Source organism: Aythya marila (genome assembly GCF_965140915.1).
Source record: "Aythya marila genome assembly, chromosome: 19".
Classification (NCBI taxonomy): domain Eukaryota; kingdom Metazoa; phylum Chordata; class Aves; order Anseriformes; family Anatidae; genus Aythya; species Aythya marila.
In genome coordinates, this window is record NC_139060.1 from 6,625,041 (window position 1) to 6,652,419 (window position 27,379).

Below are 27,379 nucleotides of genomic sequence, written 5' to 3' on the forward strand. Positions count from 1 at the left end.
CATAGGACAGCCAAGAAATGGGGGAGCTTTTTCTGCCTCCCCCCAGGTTGGGAAAAGGAGGGATGAGCGCCCGCAGGAGATGCACCAGCAGCCCCCCAAGACCCAAGTCTAGCACAGGGACACCTCCTGCTCAGCCACGGCCTGAGCCTGCCCTGACATCAGGGGCAAGGGGGGAGGACAGGCAAACAGCCTCCTCTTTATCCCAAAAGGTCACCCGCGCCTTGGAAGAGACTGGAGCTGGATCCCCGCGGTCCGGCGGAGGCCAGCGTCTCCTCGAAGGAGAGGTTTCACAATTCATCTCATTTGTTCGCTGTGGCATTTTCATCACAGTAGTTCGACTTATGCAATTACATAAAAAACATCTAATGAAATCTCGGTGACACAAAACATGAACGTTTATATTGGCCTCCCCGTGCCGCGGAGTTGATCTTGGCCGGGGCATCCAGACAGACATTCTGCATTCTTCAGAGATTAAGCACTGAAATGCTCCGGAGAAACCCAGCTGCCTTCTCCCCCTGCAACCGCGGCGCTAATTCCAAACACATGGTAGCTGTCCGGGGAAAGGGGAACACATACATTACACACACAGAAATATCGCTGTGTCTGCGCCGGGCGCACGCGGTCACGCACACCCGCGCCGCGTCCCCGTCGCCTGCACACGGGAGATGCTCAGGGGGTCCGTCCCCGGCAGCTCAGCAGGTAAAATAGGTGTAAAGAGGTGTTGGAGTGAAAATGAGGGACTGGGAGTGGTGGGTAAGGGTGGCACGGTGCTGGGGATCCAGACCTGGAGTGCTGGAGCCCCCCAGCTGCGATGCTATCGCTGCCCGCAGCCGTGCGGCACCTCTCCGTCACTCCTGGTTTTTCGGCCCACGAAATGTCAGGCCCCAGTCAAAATAAACACGCCCGGGAGGCTCTGGGCAATGAAAACCCAGTCCTGGTTTGGTTCCCATCTCCCCCCTTTTAAAAATTCTTCTGTCTCCCATTAAAAATCAAGCTGATCTCTAACAAAAAGGGGAAAAAAAAGCAGGGGGGAGAAAGAGGGGTGGAGGGAAGGGACTTTGGTTTTCCAAATGGCAAAGCCCACAGCTCGCATGAGGAGTGTTGCAGACAGGGAGAGGCTGGACAAAGGAACTGATATTTCCCCCTCCACGACTGCCCCCACACCCGGGTGCCATGGACCAACGCTGCTCAGCCACTGCAGCATCGCCCCTGCTCCTGCTGCAGCTGTTCTCGTGTTTCCAGACCCACAGCAGTGGCTCCTTCACCCTAGCACCAAGCAGCACCCTCTGCCCGCCACGTTTTATCCAAGAAAAGCCCTTGTGGAGAAGCACGCTGCCCAGAAAGGCGCCTGTCCTGCCCCCAACACACCGCATCCACCCCCAGCAGCTGCCATCCCGCTGGATGCCACCGAGGTGGTGCCACCGCCAGGAAACCCAGCCCGAGGCTGAGCTCCTTGTGGGCAGCGCAGGGTGAAGAGGGGCCAAATCCTGCCCAAAGCTGGCTGAGATTTCTCCAAACTGGGGTTGGGCTGGGGAGAGGGACCTCCGCCAGTTCACAGGGCTGGATGCAGCCCCAGGGCTCCCACACCACATCCCAGCTCTTGAAAAAACCCCAAAACCTCCTCATTTGCACAGATGGGGTGTCCAAAGCACAAAAGCCACCGGGGGAACCGCTGAGACCAGGGACACCACATGGTACCCTTGGGAAAGTGCCGGGAGCATCGCCGCAGCCCCGGCCTCCCGCTGGTGCCCCCGTTTTGAGGGCGGAACATTTCCGAAATCCCACGAGCCACCAGCAAAACAAGATGTCAGGGCTGCAGCCGCTGCTGGCCGGGGCCCTGCCGGGCGTTGGGAGGGATCCAAGAGCAAGGGGGGGGGCATTAAAAACCAGCAGTCTCCCACCCTCACCTCGCAGCCAGGGTTGGGGCTTTTGGGGGGCTCCAGCCCCACCAGGGCACGGGAGGAGGAAGAGGAATGATGGGACGGGGGGAGAAAGAGGAGGAGAGGGAGGAAAAATAGCCCCTTATTCCACTTTCATCAAGGAAGCATCCAGCCGTCCAAAAAATTTAATGTCATATTTTAGCAAGAAAAACAGCTGTTGTGGTACTTTAAGGCCCAGCATATTTTGGCCAGGGCTGCATGTTGTGGATATTGGCTGAGTCAAGGTTAGCTGTTAAAAGGCAGAAATTCTAGACCCATACAAAGAAACATAGCGTTCCTTTATATCCAGATAATATTTACTCCCAGGCCGGCTTTGTTTTGTTTTGTCCTCCCGCCCTGGAACAGGGCCAGGCTGCGGGGCAGGGGACGGCACAGGGAGCGTGGCAGGGGGACAAAAACACCGGGGAAAAGGAGGAGAGCCCCCGCCTGGCACCCAGAGCTCAGGCTTTGCCCCTCGGTTTTAGGGGCTGCCTGGCTTAGAGAGGTTAGAGCTGGGTATGGTGGGTCCATCCTGGACCCTGCTGGGTACATAGGGTCCATCCCAGCACTGGGGGTTTGGTGGCACAGAGGGGGGGACCACCAGATAACCAAGGCTTCATGCAAGCAAAACAGCCCCTGCTTTGAGGAGAGGGCATGGGGAGAAGCCTCCACATCGCATGGAAATGAAGAAATGAAGCCCCCCAAAACGGACATTGTGAGATTGAGAAAATCTTACACGTTTTTCAGCTGCTAAAAGCATTTCTAGGAGGAACCCGGCTCCTCAGAGGTGCGGTTGGTCGCCTTTTTGTTTTTAGCCCACTTCCCCTCACCCAAAGAAAAATAATTCAAAGGAAAGCATCAATATAACGCTTTCATCAGCCACCGCAGCGGGGCTTGGCTCATCCTCCAGCAGACAGCCCCGCAGGGCAGGTCCAGCCCTTCCTAAAATCCCCATTTCCCATCAGAGCCAAGCCATGCGCGATGGCCTCACCATCAGTGCTGGAGACACGGGTGCGTGGGGCACAACCCCCGTCCTGGGCACGAGTGACCCCCATCACCACCCAAGCGCGATGCCACACAGGCTGTAAGTGACTCAGTTTCCCCTCGAGCCGGCTTTAAGGAATAAAGCAGAGCCCTCACCCCGAAACAATTCCCCCTCGCCTGCCAAGCTCCGCGGGAGCAGTCAGCGCTGCGCCCCCACTGCCCCGCAGCACGGCCGGGCACCCCGGGGTTTTCCTCCTGCCTCCGCCCCAAAAGGCGAGCCACCAAACCCGATCCCGCATACTTCCCTAACCTCAGACACTTGGATAGCAGAGGCTGCGGGTGAAAAGAAAAAAAAAAAAGAAAAAAAAAAAAGAAAAAAAAAGTCCAAGGTGGAACCGCAATGTTTATAAAATGGGTCACTGAATTATACATAAAAATATTTTCCTTGTGGATGCAATTACTTCCTGGACTTGTTATTCCACAGATGCTTAAGTTCGCCTCAAGCAACTCCAATAAATGCTTTACAGTCTGCTAGATCAACAGTAGCAATGCTGGAGTGAATTGAATAGCACTGTTTCAAATTTGTCAGAAAACCACACAGTGTTTTCATGCGCATGTTTCAGAAACCCAAACAAAATGATTCCCAACCGTCGTGCTCCCTTTCCTTACACTTTTAATGCGTTTCACATGAGCTCCTGCGGGGCGGGCAGGGCACCGAGGGCTCCCCAAAATGCACGGCCCCAGCGGCAGGGCTGCACCTCCCAGCCCTCTCCTGTACGGACCCTGCTCCCTCTCTTGCCCAAATTTCTCTGTCTCTTGCAAGGCCTGGCTTGCGTGGCACGCATTCAGGGCGTGTAGGTGTCTTAGGAGGCTTTCCCACAGGAAATGAATTTCGGGAGCCCCCGAGCCACCCCTACCCACTGACCTCCCCAAGCCTCGGAGGTGAAGATGTTTCAGTGCACACGGGGCTTGGCCCAAAGGCCCTGAATAAAATTCTGACGCATCTCGGTCATCAAAAACTCAAAGCTACTTTTGTTGAAAGACATTTGTGCCAATTCCAATGACCTTGAATGATAAAGCATCCTCAGGGCACTGGAGGGCACGCCAGGATTACTGGGCAGGGTGCCGTTATGCCAATAAAATGAGTGAATATCTGCCCAGGAATATTCAAGATCCACTCAAGGCCAAGCAGGTGGCCGTAACGAGATTATCCTGGTAACAGACGGCCAGCAGAGCAGAAACGTGTCTTCAGATCTCTGCTTTCACTCCAGATTTCATCAACAAGATTTTCTGACTGAAGGATAAATGGGTTAAAAGGTTCCTGCAAAAACAGGCTTATAAAAAGCTCTTTATTCCCCTGCTTCGAGGGCACAGCCATCCCCTGTCCCCTGTACATAGGAATCCCTTCGACTGCCATGGTGCACAGTCCCAGGACCCCCAGGATGGGCTGCTGGCAGCCAAACGAAGGACAGCAATTCCCCGTGCCACATCAGCCCATAGGAAAATCCCCAAAGTCCCAAACCCAGGAGAGTCAAAAAAAAAAATAAAGAAAAGAAAAAAAAAAAAAAAGTAGGAAATAAGGAAACCTCAGGGCCAAGGTGCCTGCCTGGCAAATCGCTTATGTGCAATCCCCACCCTGACACAGGTGGAAAGCGCTCTGGCAGCTCAGGGAGCTCCTTTTCCTCGGCCCCGCCACGGGGACGGCGTCCCAGGGGCCGAGGCACACGCAGGGCCGCACGCTGCCCGCCTCGGAGGTTAACCCAAGGGCCCCGCAGGGAGCGCGCTGGCGTTTTTATTTGGGATTAGGTCCCAGCACATCTTAATTTTCAATTCAACCGCCGCTGAAAAAGAAACATAAAATAAAAACAAGCGCCAGCCGCCGGGGCCTGCCCACGGCCCCGAATTAGCTGCAGAAAAAAAAAAATAAAAATATGTTAACATTCCTGAGCTGGCCCCCGGCCAAGAGACAGAGCACTTCAGGAGACGGCCGCGCAGCCACGGGCTCGGTGCTGCCAGTGCCTGCAAAGCCCCCGAGCAAATGGCAATGGCCTCGGGTGCAAGATGACCCCAGGCACCATGCCCGTGGGCCCAGCCCCCGGCTGCTTTGAGTGCCATCAGGAGATTTTTCATCCTAAGGTGCCTGGGGTGGGAAATGCCACGCCAGAGGTGACGTGTCCCATGTGGGGTTTCTCCCTGGGTGGATGCCATCGGGCTTCAGGTACCCACATTGGTGTTGCCTGGGTCCAAGGGGTCTGATCCTGCCCACAGAGTGATCTGGGTGTGATGGGCAGGGCAACAGAGCACTGAGGACCCCATGAGTGGAGCCGAGCATCCAGCACTCCTTGGAGCATCCCCAACACCCCGCACCAGCCCTCATCGCATCAACCCAGATGCCCGCATCCCCCAAAACCCCACCACAGACCCCAGCACCCCTTCATCAGCCACACCTGGATGCTGGCACAGCTCGAGGCCGCTGGCACGCGCCCTGGCACCCACAGTCCCTCGGCCCCAGCCCTCCTGATTTCGCCATTTGCCGTGCCGGAGGCGCAGCGCCACGCTCGCGAGGGCTGCCATCTGCTCCTCGTTAGGAGGGGCAGACAGCCCAGCGCAGGAGTCTGAGCGCTAATCTCCTTTCCAGTTGGTATCCGTCAGCAGATGTACAACAAGTGGTCGGATATTTCAGAGGGCATGTGCGCGGCGGAGGAGGCTTTAGCTTTTTTCCACCCGCGGGGCCGAGGCTTTGCCGGGCGCACGCGGAGCCCGGCGGCAGGTCCCGGCTGCCAGCTCCACTCCACCGCCGCGCTGGTTTATTTTACCAAGGTCTTTCTTGGAAGAAGCAGTGATGAAGTTAACAGCCTGGGAGCCGTAATTGGCTCGCATTAAATCAAGGAAACGCTATGTTTTGTTTTGTCCCCCCCCCCCCCTTTTTTTTTTTTAAACAAAAAAAAGAAAAAAATGGTCATATTAAACAGGAAAAAAATGCGCGTGGCCAAGGAAGGAGCAGGCAGCAGCTCTCAGGAATTTAGGGGGAGATTTGTGTCCCAAGGAATAAAGAAATCCAGCCCTTGCCATCAAGGAAAAAAAAAAAAAAAAGCAGCCTTGTTTCAAAATACTCTGCACAGATGCCCATGGGCAAGGGAAGGGGTCTCCAAAAACCCCAGACAGTGGCCCCACAACAGAGGCCAACAACTTCAAAGCCCAACAGCGTGGCTCAGAAAGTTAAGCTATATTAAGTTAAATATATTTATGTTTAAACAAAATTCTTCTTAAATATTTCTTTATTTTTATATTTATCTTATTTATTAGCTCTTTACCAACACGAGGAATCAAAAACTTTAACCTACATATCCAGAGCCATGTTAAGGCTCTTGGATTCAGAAAGAAACTTCCCTGTTCTTGTTCTTTTTTACCCATATTTCAGCCCCCATGAACGTGAGCCGAGCTGAACGAAGGCAGAACATCCTGCCGAGGCTGCAGATAACCTAAGCCACCAGGTCTGGGGAGGGGAAAGGCCCAGCCCCTACAACCTGCCCCAGGACACACCTGCAGCCCAGTGAGGCTCTGCTTTGTCCCCAAGCACAATGCTGTAGGGCACAGCCCTGTGCTCATCGGGGTTCCCACAACACCGAGTGGGAGTCATGGCCATCCAAAAGCACAGGACCTGCCTGAAGAGACGCATCCAGGACATTGTGTGTGTGCTCAGTACCACTGCAAGCCACGGGGCCCGCTAGGTTTAGGGCACCAGGACCGCATGCCCTGCCTGCGCTACGCACCAGGACCACCACCACGCACACGTCTCCTTCTGCCAGCACTGCCGAGGGCAGAGGCACAGGGGAAGGTGACATTTTGTAGCCACACCGCAGCATCCTCGGGGATGCTCAGCCCTTGCTTTCATGCTGTTGCCACACAGTTGTACCTGCACGAAGCTCAAACATGAGCTTTGCCCAAGAAAGGCCAGACATGGATCTGTGTGGTGCAGGGACTGTGGGGACACGGTGGGAGCACTGCTGGGTGCATCCCTCCCTCCGGTCCCTGCTGTCCTAGAGCCACCATGGTCCCAGGGAAGCTCAGTCTGGGATGTGTGGCACCTCAGCACTGCTCACACCCCATCCCAGGCCAGCAGCCAGCCAAAAAGCTACAGCAGGAGATGTAAAGAATGACCATGGCACAGGACAGACAATAAACTGCCATCCTCCCGCATCCCCTTTTGCTCCACAATTCTCCAGGCTCACCTCCACCCATCCGGGGGCACTGGAAGTTGTGCTGGGACTTGAGGCTTCCTGCACCCTGAAAAAAAGCCTGGCAAGCAGGAAAAAAAAAAAATCCAGCTTTTGGTAAGAGTTTGGACAAGAGGTAGATCCCACAGGCAGCTGAAGATCACCCACATCTTCCAGCACAGCCCTGCTTTAACCAGGATGAAAATGGGACACCAAAAAAAAAAAACTTTTTTTTTTTTTAAAAAAAAAGGTGGGGGGGGGGGAAGCAGAGGTGCTAGCAAGTTTTTCCTTTGTATATCAACCAAGAAAACCCTCAAACTCCACACTTTTGGGACTTCACACGCAAACAAACAAGAACATTCAATAGGAAACTCTAATTTTGTTTGGAAATGTCATTTCCAAATCGCACATGAGAAATCATGCTTCGGCCCGGCCCTGCTGACAGGCAAATATTTATCCCCACAAAATTTCCACATAAACCCGTCCCTGTTGTCAGTAGGTCTGGACGCCGGCAGCAGAACGGCCACGGGACGGGAGGAGGCGGCGCAGGGACACGCAGCCCTGCCCGGCGGGGTCACGGCACAGCCCTGCAAACGCCACCCGCCTCCTCGAGCCCCGCTTTGAGGCAAGATTCAGGCTTTTCTGACACATTCATAGCGAGTATCTGATGTTTTTTCAGAACTCCTGGTACCGTTTTTTCCAAGGCATTAAATGCAGGGCCCTGCTCCTGAGCCCCGCAGCACTCCATCATCCAGCCCCGCAGCTCTCTCTCTGCCGACAAACATTTCTCAGTCTATTCGGAGGAGTTGTTCCTTTGCTCTGTGTTTGGATACTTACAAAGCCATTACCATCTCTCGCACGCAAATCCATCATCAAGGCTTCGAACTCCAGAGAAGTTCCCCCAAAAAAACGATTTTCCACTCACCATGCAGCCTGCCAGGCTCTGTTCTTCCACTCTGCCTCCCTCCATCCATCGAAATACATTTCAGCAAGTTCCGAGGCCAACAGAAGAAACAGATGGCAGCCTGAAGAGGTGGTGATTTTTTTTCTGGAGGGGTGGGGAGCGTGGCGAGGGATGCAGCAAAGAGCTGACCTCCTCCTGGCTGTTTGGAAAAGCCAAGCTGGGGCTGCAGGCACCAGTGCCCCTTTGGAGCAAGGCACCCAGACCCCATTCTGCAAAGCCCTCAAGCCTCAGAGGGCTGGGTGGGAGCAGAGAGACAGAGCTCTGCGTTGACCCCCACCTCTGCAAGCCTCTCTCCATGCCCTCAGCACTGCCCTGAGCCCACACTCACCATTAGCCCCCATTTTCCAAGGGCCCTGCTCACCAGCAGAGCCCCACATCGCACCGATGGCTCCTGGCAGGGACTTCGAGCTCCCCAAAATCACCCACAGAGCAGCTGCAGGTGTGAAATACCAAATTTGCTGTGGCCACACAGGGTGAGGGGGATGCAGACCATCAACCGTGCCCCAGCCCAGGGCACAGCACCCGTGGGGCAGGCACCAAGCGTCCGTGCGTCTCGCCGCAGCCATCAGCGGGTCAGACACATGGGGAGGATTGATGAAGGGATGCGGCCAGATGGAGACAAATGGCCTTGAGGAGTGAACGATCTCTCCCTTTCAAGGGGGAAAGCAATTAATTTATGAATTGGGTGAGTCAGGTTGCCAAGCGGCTTCGATGCTCTTTGGGTTTTGTTTTTTGTTTTTTTTTTTGTTTTTTTTTTTGTTTTGTTTTTTGTGTGTGCTGGTGAGTGATTGCACAGCTGTTGGAGGGGGAGAAAGAGCCCGGAGCGATGCTCCACACCGGCCTTGGCAGCCAGCGGCTCGCAGCGGGACCAGGCTGCCCATCCTCCAGGCTGCTGCCTGCACGACACAGGGGCCTCGTCCCCCCTATGTCACCCACGGGGGCCTGGAGCCCTGTCCCATACCACAGGAGCAGGCAGAAGCCCCATCCCATGCCCATGGCCCAGCGCAGATACAAAGCATCTTCTTTCACCCCTTGTATATTTTGGTAGGACCTACAGAAAGTCACGGAGAGCTGCAGGGAGGCAGGGTGGTGGCTCTAGGGACGTGGGATGGGACCTGCCTGGTGGTTCAGCCCTGGCTCGCCAAGCTCAGACCCGCAGACACGGCTCCCCCGCGCTCCCAGCGTTACAGGTGCTTGGAGGGTTTTCAAGACACGCAGCAATTTCCTGCCCGAAGCAGTTGACAAATCTGCGCAGAAACTGGAGAAGGCCTCGTGTTTCAGAGAGCCGACTGCTCAGGGCTCCTCTCCAACACACCGCTTTGCCCCAAACAGAAGGGGAAGAGGTTGGGTTAAGCACTCCTCTCTTTCCTTATCCTTTTCCTTTTTCCTTAGCCTAAAGCTCCTTAGTTTTACATTTAGGACGGATGCTGCATCCACCCACAAGGTCTGCAGCAAGCTCGTGCAGCAGCCACATGCCCAGGAGGCACACCCAGCCCGGTGGGGGTCCCATCTCCATCCCACCAGTGTTTCCAGCCCCTACTGCCCTGCACCGCCCCAGGGGTCCCAAAGCAAGAGGTGATGTTGCATGCAGACGGCCGTTTTGTGGTGGCTTGCTCAAAGCCATCCTCTCCCCATCCAAATGCCACAACTGCGGCCAGCAGTGGCCACAGTCCACAGTGGCCAGCACCGCCAGCAGCGCCCCGCACACCATCAGGACCCATCATCTGCTCCTGCTTCAACTTCTGCCTGTGCAAGGGAAAGCTCCCAGCCCCTGGGAGACACCCAAGGGCAACCAATGCACAGACAACAGAGCAGCAAACCCATGAACGCAGCACAAAAGCCTTTCTTCCAACCATCCCCAAGCACACCACGGACAAGTAATGCATGATTTGCACCCTTGGTGTAAGCAGCACTGGTGCCAGTAGGGTCCACAGCCAGGCACAGAAACCCCCTGGGAGCACAGAGCTGGGGTGACCCCGCACGGGGCTGCACGCTCAGCCCCAAAGATTTGCCACCGAGCAGCTCCTCCAGCAACGAGACAACCATGGAAAAAGTCAAAAATAGTTAATTCAGCCCACAGCTGGGATCTTCATAGCAAACACAAGGATCAGGAGGAAAATAGAAAGAGAAAAGCCTTACCTTGTATCAGCCTCAGCCTACAGAGGCCTTGCAGCAACCACCCCTGGGCTCAGCACCTGCAGGCAATCTTCATCCAGAAAGGCTCGTGGAGGGGATTTTACCCCTCACAGGGCTGACAGACAGCTGCTTTGGGGCGGAACTTGGTAAATATTGCATTGCAGAGACCCGGTATTACTGATTTGGGGAAAAGGCTGGAGGGGCAGAGGGGACAAAGAGTAGTTGTCTCCAAGAGCGGCCTCAGGGGATTTGAAGAGGAAGGATGCTACAAATTCACACACCAGTGAATTCGCAGCATCCTTCCTCCTCAAATTCCCTCTGTATCGGCTGTCCTTGCAGATTTTCCACAGCCTGCAAGATGCACCCAGCACCAACACCTCCCGGCCACCAGCACCCCATGCGGAACCACGACCTGGCACAGGGCAGTGCCACCACGGGCCCTGACACACGGCACAAAGGGCACACCAAGGAGGTGACCCGTGGTGTCTGCAAACAGGGGGGACACCCAGGGTGCAGGTACCAGCTCCAGGGGAGGCAGCAAATCCCTGGAGGCTGCGGTGACACCCCTACACGGCCCAACACAGCTCTGGGAATTTTTTTGATGAGCTGGCCTGCCGCTGCCCTGACATCCCCTTGCTCCGTGACCTTTCTTCCCGCAGAGAAATCCCAGCCCTGAGCGGCTGAGTCAGCTGTAAATGTGTAAATCCCCAGCATCGATCAGGCTGTGAACGTGGAGCTGCGGAAGGGGAAGCAGGCTGCTCGAGGCTCGGCACGGAGGGAAGGCGCCGTGAGCCACAGCAGCACCGAAGCACACACAGACTCAGGGTGCAGAAACCACCCAGGAGGTCCCCAAAAGCACCACGGATTGAGGTGAATCATGGAAACGAGTGAATTAGGGAAAGACACCTTTTGCTAATTGAATCCGAATGCAAAGCCAGCAGTCCCCTCTCTTTCCTACAGAGCAAACTGGGACCATGCAGCCCCCAGGAGCTGCAGATGCCCAGCACAATGCTGCTGGTGGGGTGAGGGCAAAGCCAGCCCCCAGCAGCTCCCAACGTGGCTGCAATGCCATCCTCTCCTCATCCATCCTCATCAGTGCTCGTCATTGCCCGCACCTGCTCCCTCGTGCCCCCTCTGTGCTCGCCCCTCTCTCGTTTCCTTCCCTTCCTCTGCTCTGCATTGAAAAACCTTCCTTGCGGTGGGCCACAACAATGTAATTCACCCCAGTAGAAAAAACAAAACAAAAAAAAAAAAACAGCCCTTTTTCAGCCTAGCTGCTTCTGGTTCCCCAAGGGACGAGGCGTGACCTTAGCTAAAGGACTTTCCTGCTGGGGTAGGAGGGTTTCGGTGAGGATCAGCCCCATAAGTGCTGCTGTGGTGGTGCTGTGGGGTACAGCAGGGCTGGCCGGGTGCGTGGGGAGGGCCTGCGGAGCACCCTCATCCCCCCGTGGCTCCCCATCTGCTGACTTTCCGCCCCCCCTCCAGTTTCCTCCCCAGAAGCTGGCCGTGTGTGAGCCCACAAGGCGCAGATTTCTCCGATTAAGCAACGCCGGGCGGCCTCTCCCCTTTCATTTTCAGCTGCCTCTTCCTCTCAGGCCCCAGAACCTGCCTCAAGCATCCGGCACCGGCCGTGCCCCCACCATGGAGCCGAGCGCACGGGAGCCCCTGGTGAGGAAGCCGAGCTCCTCGTACCGAACCTTCCCCGAGGGCGTCAGCAAGAGACTGGACAAGGAGTACCTGCGGTGAGGGCCGGGGCTGTGGGGTGGCCGTGTGCCCCGTTTTGGGGCTGGGGAGTGGGTGGGAGAGCTGCTGCCCACCGCTGCTGCTCCCTGAGTGTGTTTTGAGGTGTCTCATCCTGCCTGGGGTTTATGGTGTTGTGTGTGCCTGCCTGGGAGAGCAGTGGGTGGGCTTTGGGGTGTCTGACACTTGTAGGACATGGGGTCCTGCTGTGGGATAGGGGGCCCTGAGAGAAGCCCCCATCGCTCTGCTGTGAGCTTCTGCTTTTCTCAATTTGTTTCTTGGCTGACAACCACACAGCCACCCGGAAAGCATCGGTGGCACCGTCACCCATCCTGGGGGCCATACAGCCCTGACACGATGGGCAGACACAGCACGGCAGAAGCGGCTGCTGCTCGGCTCAGAAAAACCCCACCAGCCAGGGCCTTTCCCCAGGAAAACCCCTCCGTGGCTTGCCGGGAGCCTCGGCAAAGGGCAGGGCTGGGCTGCACGGGGGAAAAGCCACAAAAAAGGGTGAGATAAACTTCCCATCATGTGCCGTGGTGGTGTCCGACGCATCCTCCTCGCTCTGTCCCCTTCAGAAGCCTCCACAACAAGCGGCTCTACCTGGCCGTGTTCGCCGCCGTCCTCGGGAATTTCAGCTTTGGCTTCGCCCTGGTTTACACCTCACCCGTGATCCCTGCCCTGGAGGCTCACCCCAACCCCGCGCTGAGGCTGGACCGGCACAAAGCGTCCTGGTTCGGGGTGAGGAGCAGGCTTGTCCCTACTGGGAGGGTGCAGGCAGGGACAACGAGGACCCACCGAAGCCTCCCCTCTCTCTCTCTGTGTGTCCCCGCAGTCGGTGTTCACGCTGGGGGCGGCGGCGGGGGGGCTCAGCGCCATGCTCCTCAACGACCGCCTGGGCCGCAAGCTGAGCATCATGTTCTCGGCAGTGCCCTCCGCCGTGGGGTACGCGCTGCTGGCCGGCGCCCAGGGCATCGAGATGCTGCTGCTGGGCCGCGTGCTGACGGGCTACGCCGGCGGCGTGACGTCCGCCTCCATCCCGGTAATATGCCCCAGGAGGGAGTTTGCCAAAGGGGGTGGAAGGAGGGGAGGTAAGGGGGGTGCAGGAGTTGAGCCCGGGGTCTTCTGCTTCTTTGGAGGCATCAGCAGAGCTTCAGGGCTGTGGCTGGATATAGGGGATAGGGAGGATGCACCAGGTTAGTGGCTCCCCGCACGGCCAGCCTGAGCTGATCCCATGCTGCTGGGTTTTTTCTGTCCACAGAAAGTGGAAGGCAGCTCCTTGTTCCCTGCCCTGTTCCTCCCCGGCGCTAGTTTCCTCCATTTATCAAACAAAACAGAGGAAGGGGAGGATTGAGCAACCCTCGGGCACGTCTTTACAGTAACTGGAGTCTGGGCGTGCGCTTCTCCCACACCAGGCGAGGATGGGTGCGGGAGGGATGGGTGCCACAAGGCTCTCCTGCCCTGCTGCAGGACCGGCTCCTGCAGATTTCCTCTCCCAAAGGACAGGTTTCCCAGCACTTTGGGTTTTCCCTGGCTGTGAGGCACGGCAGGATGGGTTTTGTTGGTGCTGGCTGCATGCTGCAGCTCCGCTGTGCGCGCTGTCCTGCTGCAGGTCTACATCTCGGAGATCTCCCACCCCGGTGTCCGAGGCATGCTGGGCGCTTGTCCTCAGATCATGGCAGTGCTGGGCTCCCTCATCCTCTACGCACTGGGCAAGTATCTCGGTGTTTGGCGGGCAGGAAAGCCCCTAGGGAAGGCAGGTTTATTTTAAACAACTTTCCTAGCAGGCTGATGGATCCGTTTCCCTCGCAGCCACCACCACGGGCGTGCAAGGGGCTCTGCCGAGACTTTGTCAGGGCTGAAGAGCAGCACACCACGAACTCTTGTTCTGGTTTTCCCCTCTCTGGCTTTGTTAAATCTCTGTTGTTGGGGTGCCCACACCGAAGCAAGGCCGGGAGGCTTCTCCCCGTGCTTTTCCTTCCTAACCTGGCTGCCTCCCGCAGGGCTGCTCCTGGACTGGCGCTGGCTGGCCGTGGCAGGGGAGGTGCCGGTGCTGGCCATGATCCTCCTGCTCTGCTTCATGCCCAACTCTCCCCGGTTCCTGCTCTCCCGGGGGAAGGAGGACGAGGCCCTGCAGTCACTGTGCTGGCTGCGGGGCAAGGACACGGACTATGCCCGGGAGTACGAGCAGATTAAGGACAGCGTGAGGAAGCAGGTGAGGAGAGGACGAGGCTCACCTCCAGCACGTGGGAGATGTGATATGAAAATGGTCAAGTCCAGCATCCTCTGGGCATCTCCTGAGCTGCTTCCTGGGTGCTGTGGTTGTGCCCAAGGGACTAATATCTTGTCTTTCTGACTTTGTCCCCCTCCAGAGCCGGCGGGTTTCCTGTGCTGAGATCAAGGACCCCTTCATCTACAAGCCCATCCTGATTGCCGTGGTCATGAGGTTCCTGCAGCAGCTCTCTGGGGTCACCTGTGTCCTCGTGTACCTGCAGCCGATATTCAAGAAAACGGCTGTCATCCTGGTGAGCTCGGGTTCCCTGTCATCGGGGATGTCTGCCCTGTCCTGGGTCTCCCCTCTCAGCTTCCCCACGGCTCTTGCTGTTGCAGAAGCCAGAGTACGATGCGGCTCTTGTCGGCCTGGTGCGTCTGTTCTCGGTGGCGATTGCTGCTGTGTCGATGGATAAAGCTGGCAGGAAGATTCTCCTCTTTGTGTCGGGTAAGTCTCTCTGCCACGATGTGCAAGGGGAATTGTTCTTTAACTCTTTCCAGCAGCTCTGCAAATGTGCAGGAGTGGGAATTTAACCACACGGGGCTCAGGAGGGGTCTCTGGTGGTGGCTCAGCTCCTGAGCAGAGGTGACTCCAGGCGCTTGGACAAAGGCACAGAAGGGATCGCTCACCTCTCATCAGTCCCATGGTGCTGTTGCATCTGTCCACAGCCGGTGTCATGCTGGCCTCCAACCTGACCATGGGGCTCTACATCCACTTCGTGCCCTCTTCTCAGAACGGCACCATCACCAACAGGACCCTGGCGAGCTCTGCCAGCCCTCCTACGGAGTCCATCAACTACATCACCCTCATCCCCCTCCTGGCTACCATGTTCTTCATAATGGGTAGGTGCAGGGGGCGAGAGCCCAGGACCACAGCACGGAGCAGGAAACCAGCCTGGGGGATATTTCTCCTCCGAGGCAGGGTGATATGGGGTGAGGAGTTTGGGATTGGGATCGGGAGGCTGAGAAAAATGGCATTTGAAGTCGCTTTTCAGGACTGAGAGTGTACATGGGGAAAAAATAATGACCGATGGACAGGGGAGCAGGGCAGGATTGTGTAGGGCTTTCCTGTGCTCCCCTAAGGGGCTCTGAAGCCTCAGCAGCCTCACCTCACCCTCTTCTCCCCTGCAGGCTATGCCATGGGCTGGGGCCCCATCACCTGGCTGCTGATGTCGGAGATCCTCCCTCTGAAAGCCCGGGGGGTGGCCTCGGGCCTCTGCGTGGTCGTGAGCTGGCTGACAGCCTTCACCCTCACCCAGTTCTTCCTCCGGGTCGTGGTGGGTACTGTCCCGGGGGGTGTCTGAGAGCTCTTCCTCAGAGCCCCCCAAGCTGGCTCACATTTGCTTTCTGCCCCACTTCTCAGGAAGCCTTTGGCCTCGAGGTGCCGTTCCTGTTCTTTGCGGTCATTTGCGCTGGGAACGTCTTATTTACGGGCTGCTGCGTCCCAGAAACCAAAGGCAGGTCCCTGGAACAGATCGAGGCCTTCTTCAGGACAGGGAGAAGGTCGTTCATGAGGTAGGAGCTGGAGGTGGAAGCTGGAGGTCTCCGAAGATGGTGCTTCCCCCCCCGCCCAGGGAAGAGGAACAGGCAGCAGTGACTGTATTGCTTTGGACATGGATATTGCCAGCCCAAACTCTACCTTCTCTTCCCAAATCACTCAGCACTACCCGGTGCTCTCGGGGCACCACGTCAGCCCAAGGCATGGGACTGTGTAACCATTGCCAGGCTGGGACTAAAAGCATCCTGGAAACTAAAATGTGTGGCTGTGGACAAGAAACCTCGCACGTCCTTAGCGCAGCAGCCACCCAAGCAGCCCCAGAGCCCCCAGGCTCTGGCTGGAGCAGAGTTAACAGCTGTAGCTGTGCTGGCACCCTTTCAGCATGTAGGTGCAAGAATAAAGCAGTTTTGCCTCCAAGTGCACGACGTTGCCTTGGTTTGCAGAGAGGAAAGCTGCAGGGGGATGGGAGGGGAGAGGAAGGCAGGGGCTGTGGCTGGGGGATCACAGCACCCTGCAGCCTCCCATGTGGGTCTCGTGTACTTAAAGACTTCAAAAAAAGGCAGAGCCAGATATTTTTTTATTTTTTTTTTATAAAAAAGCTGCCACATTTTATTGCTCTAAAAACACACGTTACACTAGGAGCCTAACGAACAAGACCAACTACAGTTCACAAAGAAAATTCAAGACACAACACACAGCATGGGAACAGACAGACATTCGGCTGTAGTGCAAGTGATTCCCTGGAGGAAAGACACAACAGGTACAGACTACATTGTAGTGGGGCAGGTCCTTCCCACCCCAGGGTTTTACTCATCCATGTCAAAGGAAGGTGGCTGTGCCCCATCACAGCTGGGTGTAGAGCCTCCACCTCCATCACTGAGATTTCAGCTGCATAGTTAGTAGCAAATTGCTCTCAGCCCTTTCCTGATGTCTTGCAAGATTAAGGTCTTTATTTATGATTTTTTTTTTAAGAACACAACCCTGGGTAAAGCACAGCTGCAGGAGGTGGTTATGGCTGTGAGGAATGAAGGCCTTGCTGAGTATTGCATCCAACCTAACTCTTCCCAAAGGGGCAGAACAGCACAGGCTGGGCTTGGAGATCATTTGCCTGAGCATTTGCCAGCCCGCTGAAATGCACTTGGCAACCTGAGGGCCTGTGGCTACGCTTGTGTCCTCCCGTTCCTGATACACTTCAGCCTGCTGTGACAAGGAACTGGGGGGCAACAGAGCATATTTGACCTGAATCTCAGGAAACACTAAGTGCTATTTAGATCCCCTGCAGCAGAAGGTGCACCTCACCACGGAGAAGATGTGCTTTATCAGAGGATTAATTTAAAGCAGCCTAGGACAGAGGAAGAGAGATGGGCCAAAATCAAAACCACAGAGAAATGTCAGTATTAGACCAAACCTCTGCAGCCGAGACCTGTTTCCAGAAAGATGTCCAGCCCTGGCTGGAATATGACTGTTTCGAAGCATGGCCAGATTACAAGAGCTCTCAAGAGCCTCTGCTTTCCACTGACCTTCAGAAGATCAGGATCTCTGGCAGCCCTGTCCTAGAGCATTCTCTTTCTCACATGGCTATGTACCAGGTCTTGATATCTTCACTTCAGTGAAACCCTTCCCTGCAGACAGTGGATGTTTTTTTCCTGAGAAAAAAAAAAATGACAAAGATGAATTAAGCTTCCCAGGGCTTGGCCTAAGGAGCAAATGCCCGAACCACACTAGAGAAGTATTTTCTGAGTGATCTCCTTTATTCCACAAAGAAAGCGTGAGGGTTTTTGCTACAACATTTAGAGTCTGAGAAATCACGGGGGCTTTTTCCAGAGGTAGAATGGTCTTTTTATTCACTGCACACACAGAAAATTAATTGGTGTTACAAAACCAGCTCCTGTTCAGAGCAGCAAGGTCTGGGTACGCAGCAGAAAGGGAGCTTCTGCCCTTCTCTGCGTGCTCAGGGGAGAACCCCAGGGGAACGGGGAGCTTATACGCACAAGTGCAGTAATTTCTGGGACTGAATGGGACACGGAGGGGTTGCATGTTGTATAAATGCACTTGGGTAAGAGAAGTGCACAGCTCAGACAGTGAGTGGTGTAACACCCTGCTCCCAAGTGCACACTTACTGCTGGTTCCCAGCCGTCTTTCCATACTCGCTGTAGTCAATGCACCACCCGCTACTGAGGTCTCACATAACAAAATTTCTGCCCCCTTCTCTCCCAGGAGGCCTCCAGAACCTCCTCCATGGAGACCCCTTAGATCAGCCCTCCAGCCTGCACACTGCCAGCTGGCACTGGGCTGATCCTGTAAAATCGCTAGAGCAGGACTTTAACTTCATTATTCTTGCACAGCTCCTAGCCCCCTGCCTCTAAACACAACTAATAACCACCATGCACTGTGAATGGGCACCTTAACTACTGTGATACTACTACTCTAAAGGTCTTTTCTATCTCCACAAAAATAGCCTCACACCGAGGTGAGACCAGCCACTAACTCAGCACCACCCCGAAAGCCATGGGTGCTGCAGGCCCCGCACGCAGACTTCACCGGACCAGCAGCAGCCGCATCTGGCTTGGGTCCTGCTACATCACAGCCAGCCACTATTCCCCACAGCACCCTCTCCAGACGTGCTCATCCCGATATTGCTGCATCTGTAGAGTCAGCGCTCTCCGAGCACGGATCCCAGACGCCTCCTGTTCAGGCAGGCACGGAGACACTGAGCAGAACCAGAGGCGATAAGCGCCGTCGCCACAGGATCCAGCTCAGCTCTTGCAGAAGAGTCCCTGAGGCTCATTTCCAACAAAAGCACACCCACAGCTCGGAGCTGGGCTTTGCATCCTGCTAATGGTGGCAGAGCAATGCAAGTTATTAGCTTGCCTGGTCCAAGCTGGTGGCTGCAATACTCAGCGTGATGGCACTGCTGGCACCCCAGGGACTTCTGCTGCTGGAGCTGACGTGCAGAGGTGAGCCAGGAGGCAGATAAAGCCAGCAAGAGTCCTGCCATCCTCCTGGTTCGTCCCTGTGGGTGTAGATCAGACTGCAAGGGTTATCTATCGCCTCTGCTTTGCCTTCCACCTGCGGAACTACTCGCAGAGCAAAGCAGTCGCTACCAAAGACATGCGCATCGCTACATGGGTCAGTCCTCTACTAAACACTACTTAACTCCCCAACCCCTCGAAATCTACTTGGATGTCCTGCTTGCCAGGCAGGCCTCTGCAACGCAGCCACCCCATGAAGGTAATAGGGACAGGAGGTGCAGAGAGGCTACAATCACCGAGGCTTCACTCAGAGGTGTCCTGGGGTGCATCCCCCTGTGCCACCCCACTGCCGCGGGCTGGGGTCCCTGCGCACGCACACACAAGGAAAGCCAATGTCCCACATATTGCACGCAGCCACAGGACCAGCCCGGAGCTGGGGGCTGCAAAACGGCAGAGGCTTGATTGAAACAAGCTGCATCTGGGCTGGCGGTGCCTATTCGGCGCCCCAGACAAGCTGGTGTCAGAGCAATTACAGCTCAGAGGCCCCGGGGGAAAAGGGGCTTAGCACGAAGCGGCTGCCCAGCATCCAGCTGCGAGGGGCTGTGTGTGCAAATAAAGCCAGGCCGCATTCCTGCCTGGTGCAAATCTTCACACCTCCCTGAACGCCACGGAAGAAACAAGAAATGCCATTAGCTGGCAGCTTAGCCCCCCGGCCCCCAGGGGCTGCGTTGCTCCTGCTGCAGCGCCCACGTGCACCAGTACCTGGCCACCCTCTCCTGCAGCTTCTGATGACGAACAGCACCCAGCCACCAGCTGCACGACCCCTCTGGCACCCTGGTAATTCAAATGGGACCACAAAGAGTCAGGAGGCAGCAGGAGCCCAGCTCCCAGCGCAGGACGGTGATAAGAGGCTGCCTCTGCTCGCCAGAGCTGCCCCCTGCCTTCACCAAGCACAAACCCTGCATCCCAGCAGGAAAAAGCAAATCCGGTCACATCAGCATCCGTAAGACAAAGGGATCGAAGGGCAGCACACTTTCCAAAAGTCTGAGAAACACGATGAAGGCTGAAATAGGATTTTCCAGTATCCCAGTTACAGCAACCAGGGTTCTCCCTGGGTCCAGAGAGAGACCCCCAAAACAAGACAATGCTTTCCTTCAAATGACAGGGAACAGAGCGCTCCTTTCTCCTACATCCAGAGAAAACGAGGCCCATCAGAACACATAAATATGTAGAAATAAGTTATTCTCCCTTTTCCTAATTAAAACAAAAAGCAATTGTGTAAAAACAAATAAATTAACCCCCCCAGAAGAAACTGTGATGAGAAGCGTGAGACCTGGACCTAGTGAGCAGTTCTGTTCTGCCTGACACGACACAAACAGAATATGACAGAGCTTGGAATAAAGCAGCAAAACACCCAGGACAATAACCTGCTATCCCCACCGAACTGGTACAGATTTCTCTCTGCTTGCAAAGGCAGGATATGCCACCTCCCCATACAAAACCAGCCCAGGACTGATGCAAAAAAGCATGAGCCCAATGAGAATGACTGTACCAGATAAGCAAAAAGCAGGTCCCACACGCAGAACAGGCTGCAGGAGCACACACGGGAAGGGAGAGATAGCAGAGCACAGTCCCGGGCTCACGAGAGAAGGATGCTCACGCACATCAGCAACTATTACACCAGGAAAAAAAATAAAAGAAAAGAACCGTTGGCTCAAGCAATACTATCTTCTTTCAGCTGAGGTAAAGCAAACCTCCCTTCCCCTCCTCCCCAGTAAAAAGGTGAAGCTTGACAAGTACCCTTGTTCAGACTAAGTAATTAATGTGTATAATTCAAGTAAATTGTAGAAACTGCCTGAAGCTGTAACCAGAGGAAGGGGAGACTGTACTTTACAGTTCCCCGGATCTGCCCCAGCGTCTCTCGCAGCTTCTCTGCAGCGTGGTCATTGTCTTCATTTGGGATTTTTGCTGGAAGCCCTTTACTGCGCAGTGATGTCTGATGCCCAGCCTAACTGGACCCATACTAAACCAAGCATGAGCATCACCAGGTCCTGTTAAATTCTGGCTTAGTATTTTGTGCCTGGGAAGTGCCACACCAGAGCGCGTTACTTTAAAACATGTAACATGACCAGTGGAGCCAGGCAGCTCCAAGAACAGTTCCCAGTGAGTGTGTTGCCCACACTCAGTCCCCAGCAAAACAGGGCAGGCTCATTAACCAGGCATCAAAAGAGAGAAAGGCTACGTGTTTAGGCTTGTACAGCAGCACTCAAAGGGCCAGCACCTCTGCAGGGAAAAAAGAAAATAACAAAAAAGAAGGAAAAAAAAAAAGGAGGGGACTGTGAGATATTTGGTTCAGTGTTAAACCTCTGAGAGGGTGAGAAGAGAGCCGCCAACGCGCTGAGGTCTGGCTGCTGGTGTGGGAGGAGGGCACAGCCCGCCCCAGCCCCTGAGATTTCCAGTTGCTGCAGTGTCCGGGGAAACAGCGGAGTAACAGAGAAGGGAGCAGGCAGAGGGAAGGGCAGAGTGGGTTTCCGTATCTTCACCAACACCTCAGTGTCTGTGTGAGGTTCCCCTGAGCTCAGGGGCTTCAGAGGGCCTGTCCTTCCAGGGACCCCGTGAGCTTCTCTTCATCCATCTGCTTCTGCTGCTGGTGGATGCGGGCGTAGGAAATGGCATCTCCCCTGCAAAGAGAAGGGACAGCGAGGGGATGTGAGCTGGGAACAGACGGGGTGCAGGACGGGGTGGAGATCCACCTTCCCCTCCCCTCCCCCAGCAGGCAGATCTCTTACTTCTTGCCGAGCGCTGACAGGCCGTAAAGCACTCCGGTTGCAAACGCGATGGCATTTCCAAAAAGCGTGGTCAGCGTCAGGCTGAGCATGACGGGGAACACCGCCATCCTGAAAGAGAGAGAGGCAGCCCCGTGCTGGGTTGGGGAACGCAGCACCCGAAACGCCCAGCGCCCGGCCCCGGGAGCATCCTCACCCGCAGTAGAAAGCAGCTTTCTGCCAGGGCCGCAGCTTGTCCGCCCTCGCAGACACGGCGTTGGCGAACTCGATGAACTGGCAGCAGAAGGGGGCTTCGCACAGGAACAGGACGAAGGCGTTGAGCCTCCAGGCAGAGCACACGAGAGTTAACCCTGCCCCACAGCGAGGGGCAGCCCCGGCCACACCAAAGCAGCAGCACGCAGCGGGGCTGGACCCCGCTTCCCTCTCCCCCCTTCTTGGTAATTCCCAATCCCTGGCCCCAGATTTATTTGGGGTAAGGTTACTGCAGTATTTACCTAAAAACGGGTGGAAAAGGGGGTAAGGAGAGAAGAGGAATATAAAGGGGGATATAAATAGGATAAAGCCCGTGTCTCCACCTGTCTGACTGAGCAAGAGCTGGCAATTCCCAGCTCTGCCCCTCGCTCCGTGGTGCCAAATGGACAGAATCACAGGGTACCCGGAGCTGGAAGGGACCCCCAAGGATCACATCTCCATCCCAGCAGAAAAAAAAAAAAAAAAAAGAACAGAAACTCCACTCACATCATCCACACGCCAGCTGCTATGTTCAGGGGGTTGATGGTGACGCAGTTCCACAGACCAGCAAAGGCACAGGCTGGAAGGCAAGAAGAGGCTTTCGGTGACCACAACGACCCACGGGACAGTGGGGCCGAAGGCTGGCTTCTCCCAGCTCCAGCCTGCCCTGCAGCCACATCAGCAGGGCTGTGCCTTCCCGTGCTTTGGCTCATGCGTCTGGAGACATCGCTGGAGCTGCACAGAAGGGTCCTTGCCTTGGCTGGCACCTCCGGGCACCTGCAGGCACCCATCTCAGAGCAGCACGCGGAAAAGTTCAGCAAAAAAAATTACTTGCAGCCCTTTCAGGCTGAAAATAAAGGAGAGGTGAACCCGGTCACACACTGCTGGTTCTGTGCAACTTTTAGAGAGGGGCAGAAAAGAGCCAGTTTGGGGTCTCTGCTAATACAAATGGAAGTGGATGCTGGCTAAAGCAAGGCCCAGAATAGCTCCTGCTCTCCTGAATTCGTAATGCCAGGAGAGGAAGCAGCCAGCAGCCAGGCTGCAGGCACCCACCTCCTGCCTCATTAAACTTGCAAAGCGCTCCCTGCACTCAATACGGCCCCTTTCCCCCCACTGACACCGAGAAGCTGCTGCTCACCTGGGAACCCGAGCCCACAGGGGGGAGAGCGGTGAGGCAGGGGCTGCGTCCCCACTTGTTTAATGCACAAACACGGTGCAAAACTGCAGCTGAAATTATACAGCCCTGAAAGGCTGGCCTGGGATGTGCTGCTGCATAATGAAGAGAGCAGTGTGAATCTGAGAAGACCAGCCTGCGTCTAGGTATTTCTGAAGTCTGCTCATGTTTTGCTAAGGGAATCCCTGAGCAGGGCTGCTGTGAGCAGTCCTGACCTTCAAAAGCTTGGCACGCGCTTGCAAGGTTTCCTTCAGGCATCCACTGCTGAATCCTCAAGGTTTCCTCAAGAATATTTATTTACCCTTATTTACCAGAGTGGGAAACAGAGCTGCAGGCCTATGATAGGACCAGGCTAAGGTCACCCCACGAGCAAGCGGCCCCCTGATTTTAGAAAACAACCAAACAAGTTTATTTTTAGACGCTTCCTGGGACTGTCCCATAGGACCCAAAATCTCCTGGAGATTCCTGCAAGAACAAGATCCCAACAGAGCAGAAATGCCAGAGGACACGCTACCAGCCACACTCCGAGGGCAATTCTCATCCTCCCATCACAAAGGGATCAGTGTCCCTGCACTGTAGGGGGAAACTGAGGCACCGGGGTGGGATGATGCAGACATGCAAACAGACGGAGAGCTGGCAAAGCACCAGTGAGCAGGATTGCAAGGAGCAGCAGGCAGGGAGGTTTCTAACTCTGTGACCAACAAACCCTTGGATGCTCACGGAAGAGGAGCTCAGGGGACTTGTGACACTTGTGACAAGTCCGCACCGTGGACTTGTAACACTTTGTCTTCACAGAAAAGCACACTTCTGAAAATAACCTTAAATGACTTTCAAGCATTTTATTATTAGCAAACAGCAAAACCCAGCAGCATTTTGACTACCACTGAAAGGGCCAGGGCAGAGCCCTGTTAACAGCACAGTGGAGCAGAGCAGGGCATGAGGTTCAGAGAGCTACAAAATCAGCCTCAACCACGGAGCAAACCTAGGGAGGCAGAATGTTATTTCCCAAGCAGGACTTTGGCCCTACTATTTTTTAATTTCTTTTTACTCTAGTCAATCAGGGTTTCGCTTTGTCAGGGCTCTGGTTCAGTTTTTCGAGTTTTGTTTTCATCCCCAAACAACCCTTGAGCACTAAACGTCCTCACAGGCACCTCAGCGAAGCAATCGCCCCGGTTGCCAGCGGACTAATGACCCAGCCGGCCTGAGCTGAGCGAGTCCCTACGTCAGCACGAGCACCAACCAGCAGGAAAGGAGTCAAAGGTTTACAGTCGCAGGAGCACTGCACTCAGTGGTGGTTGCCAACAGCCACAGATAACGATTTGGTGACCTTCGGTCTCCTTTCCAGTGCAATGCATCCTGCGGCAGCCTGGCACACACTGGTCCCGCCGGGGCAGGATTGGCTCCTGCCTCTGTAGCCAAAAGGGACACGGAGCCAACCCAGAGACTTCTTTTTGCACAACAAAGCCTCACAAGAGGCTTCAAATTCAGATAATGCTCAATGGCACGTAAGCTATGGAAGACAGTCCTGCCATTTGTTTAACTGCTGTCCCGTCCTGAGGCCCTGGGGAAGCACAAATAACTGGGAGCTAAAACAAGGAAGTAAAAAAAGAAAAAAACACCACCCCCCACAAAGCCTCTATTCATTCCAAGCAGCTGGTCACTGTCCTCAATGCAACCCTATTTTTGCCCCTAGAGCATTTTACAAAAGCCTCAGACTCCCATCGTCCTTTTACAAATAGGAACACGAGGGGGAGAGGGGACTCGGCCGAGGTCACCAAGCCAGGCTGTGCAGGAGCCAGAAACAGATCCCGAGCCTTGTTTGTCTCGTTCATGCTCCACCTCCCAGCCCTTCTGACTCGATCTTGCTGGTTACAGGTGTTGGCACACAGTAGGTGTCACCTCCCAGCCTCACCTCCACTGACAAAGTTTCTCATCCATCCTACAGGGAATTTTTCCTCCTGCACAAAGTAACCCAGCCCCATAGCAGCCACAACCCAGATGCCCAAAAACCTTATAAACGAGTTCTGTTCCTTCACAAAGAGCTCTGAAATCAGAGGCACGCTCCACCCTTGCCTAGTTATCAGTCAGCCCTTGTCCTAACAGGCCGCCTACAACGAGGTGATGCTGAACAAGGGGCGTTTTGAGGAGGCCTGTCACCAGCACGGACGATTGCCTCCTTCCATGGCCTCCCATGTCCCTGCTCCTAACAGCAGCCTGTGACCCCGGCTGCCATGGTCTCTGCCCCACAGACCCAAAAAATTGAGACTGCCAGGCCACAGAGCAAACTGGCTGACTCCCCAAATCATCGGCAATCCTCCTGCCTATTTCTTCTCCCAGATTCGCCCAAACACATAAAACTCTCAGCTTTCCTTTAAAAACAAGTCCTGAGTTCTCCAAGCTGTGAAGAAAAGCTTGAGAAAAGAATCCAAGTACAACTCGGCTGCTTTGAAAGCTAAAGATAGAGGGGAAAAATCTGCTTTCAAAGACTCGCGCTGCTTTCAAGCCCCTCGCGAGCTGCTCTGGCACACGGCGAGCTGCTCAGAGCCATCTCCAACTCTGTACCCTCCATCTACATCCCCCAAGCCATGTGTGGGCCAAAGCCACATGAAGGGTGCCGAGGCCACAGCTTGTGGGACCAACATCACCCCATGGCCCCCTCATGGGAGCTACCAGGGGACATGGCCCGGCCGGCCTCCAGGCCTCCTGCCCCCACCAGAGGCCTCCGGTAGGTGCTGCCCCATAGGAGCAGCCTTGTGGAATCTTTTCACACCTCTGGAATTTCAGCAACTAAGATGTAAAAGCAAGAGAAGCGTTATGTTTTATCAGCATAGCCAAAAAGGGCTTTAAAGGGGCTGCCCAGTGATGCCACAGCGCACAAGGTGGGCTGCAAAAACACCACAGCCTTGTACAGTCGAGTCCTGAGGCAGGAACAGGCATGGAAAAGGGGCAGGAAGAGAGAGGGATCAGACAAAACACTACAGCAGAGGGAATAAATCAGGGCTGACTGTACTGGCTGAGAAACGCTCTTGTTTTACTAGAAGTCATGGACCTGAAGCAGAAGGAATTCTCCATCCTGTGCTCTGCAGGAGATCAGACTAAGCGGTCATAACAGTCCCTCCTGCTTTTAAGAGCTATTAATCTCCCCACAGAATGTAGCAAAACAGCACTACGGGACAAGCTGATTTCTGGCAAAGGTGCAAAGACTCTTTCCCTGGGAAAATTTTTTTCGGCAGCAGGTAATTCACAGCGCAGCCAACTCACTTCGCTGTATGCTGTCTCCCATCTTCTGCGCATCCAAGACTAAACCCCTTAAAAAACACACACCACTAACCAAGGTCGTTACTCGCCTCCAGAAAACACAGCCAGGCCCTCCGTGATAAACGGCAGGAGTAAGAGGAAACATGCTGTGACGTCCAGAACAGGAAAGTTGCAGGAACACAAACACCTGACGGTCAGATGGGATGGAAGAAGCAAACCCCAGGGTCCCCGTTCACACCCTGCACCTGACCCCGCTGAGCGCCCTGAGCCCGGTGCTTGCAATAAAACCATTGTCTCGTTTATCTGCCCACGGCCCTCCTGCAGGACCGAGGGCTTGGCTGCTCCCACCACTCCCAGAGATGGGAGATGAGCTTTATCCAAGAAGAAACTCGAGGATTTGCAGATCCCCCCCGACACATCCCTTCTCCCAGGTACCAAAGTTCAGCGAGTTCAACAACCACGCAGTGCGCCTCTCACGTGCAAGCTGACATCACCCCGCTTCAGGCTCATCTTGTCTCATCCTCCTGCCCAAAACGCAGCCAACTACACGTGTGGAAGAGACGCAAACCTGCAACCCCAAACTATTGTCCCACGGCCCGCCTCCCCGTACACAAACACGGCCCAGGGACGGGCAGGCACGACCCCTGCCCCGTGCTTTTGCATGCACAAGCAGAGCCGGTGGGGAACCCTTGGCTGCGAGGGAGGGGATACTTACACACGCCCCCGATGACCCCGGCAATCCTGCAGAGCCACCTGTACCACCAGGTCATGCCATCATCGGCGGAGGGAGCCGCTGGCTCAGGGGCTGCTGCTTGGAACTGGTCATCCTGAGAACTCATGGCCCCCCCAGCTCCCGGGGGGTCAGGGGGCAGCTCCCCGCTCCCCACCTGCGCCCCAGCAGTGCGGGATGCCCCTCCAGGTGACACTCCCCCCACCTATTCCAGCAAGGCCAGGCAGGCTGACAGCCCCTAAACCCAGCCCTGCTGCTGGTGGGCCTCTCCCCGCACCCCCATGCACGGCCGGGCCCCCCAGGGCTGACAATGGAGGGGCTCTGCCTGCAGCGGCGATGCCAGCAGCCGGGGGGGAGCAGCCTCCACGTCTCCCTGCCTATTGCATTGTGGGTCCCCTCCTCCAGCAGGGAGGGCTTTGATGTCACACTCATTAAAAAGCCAGTGGGCAGAGCCCTGTGTGCATATTCATAGCCAGCAGCAGGCAGGGAGGCGCGCGGC

General features: G+C 55.4%; 2 protein-coding genes across 4 annotated transcripts; one reads left to right on the plus strand and one right to left on the minus strand.

The window, feature by feature from the left end:
• The first annotated feature begins 11,671 nt into the window (after nt 1–11,671).
• SLC2A6 (solute carrier family 2 member 6) lies at nt 11,672–16,131 on the plus strand. Its single transcript, XM_082775395.1, has 10 exons — nt 11,672–11,962; nt 12,539–12,701; nt 12,796–13,002; nt 13,573–13,672; nt 13,964–14,175; nt 14,333–14,485; nt 14,571–14,679; nt 14,901–15,074; nt 15,363–15,508; nt 15,595–16,131. The coding sequence occupies exons 1-10, from the start codon at nt 11,862–11,864 to the stop codon at nt 15,748–15,750; spliced, it is 1,521 nt and encodes a 506-aa protein (XP_082631521.1). The 5' UTR covers nt 11,672–11,861; the 3' UTR covers nt 15,751–16,131.
• Nucleotides 16,132–16,341: 210 nt separating this feature from the next.
• CACFD1 (calcium channel flower domain containing 1) lies at nt 16,342–27,223 on the minus strand. 3 transcript variants are annotated; one of them, XR_014318798.1, is made up of 6 exons: nt 26,866–27,223; nt 22,226–22,298; nt 21,684–21,809; nt 21,491–21,598; nt 20,254–21,382; nt 16,342–19,887 (listed from the first exon to the last, which is right to left on the minus strand). XR_014318798.1 is itself a non-coding variant. In XM_082775338.1 (5 exons), the coding sequence occupies exons 1-5, from the start codon at nt 26,987–26,989 to the stop codon at nt 21,329–21,331; spliced, it is 453 nt and encodes a 150-aa protein (XP_082631464.1). In that variant the 5' UTR covers nt 26,990–27,223; the 3' UTR covers nt 16,342–21,328. The 3 variants fall into 3 exon arrangements, 2 of the variants coding, with proteins under 2 accessions (XP_082631464.1, XP_082631463.1); XM_082775338.1 differs by having other exon boundaries at nt 16,342–21,382; nt 21,684–21,777; XM_082775337.1 differs by having other exon boundaries at nt 16,342–21,382.
• Between the last annotated feature and the right edge of the window lie 156 nt (nt 27,224–27,379).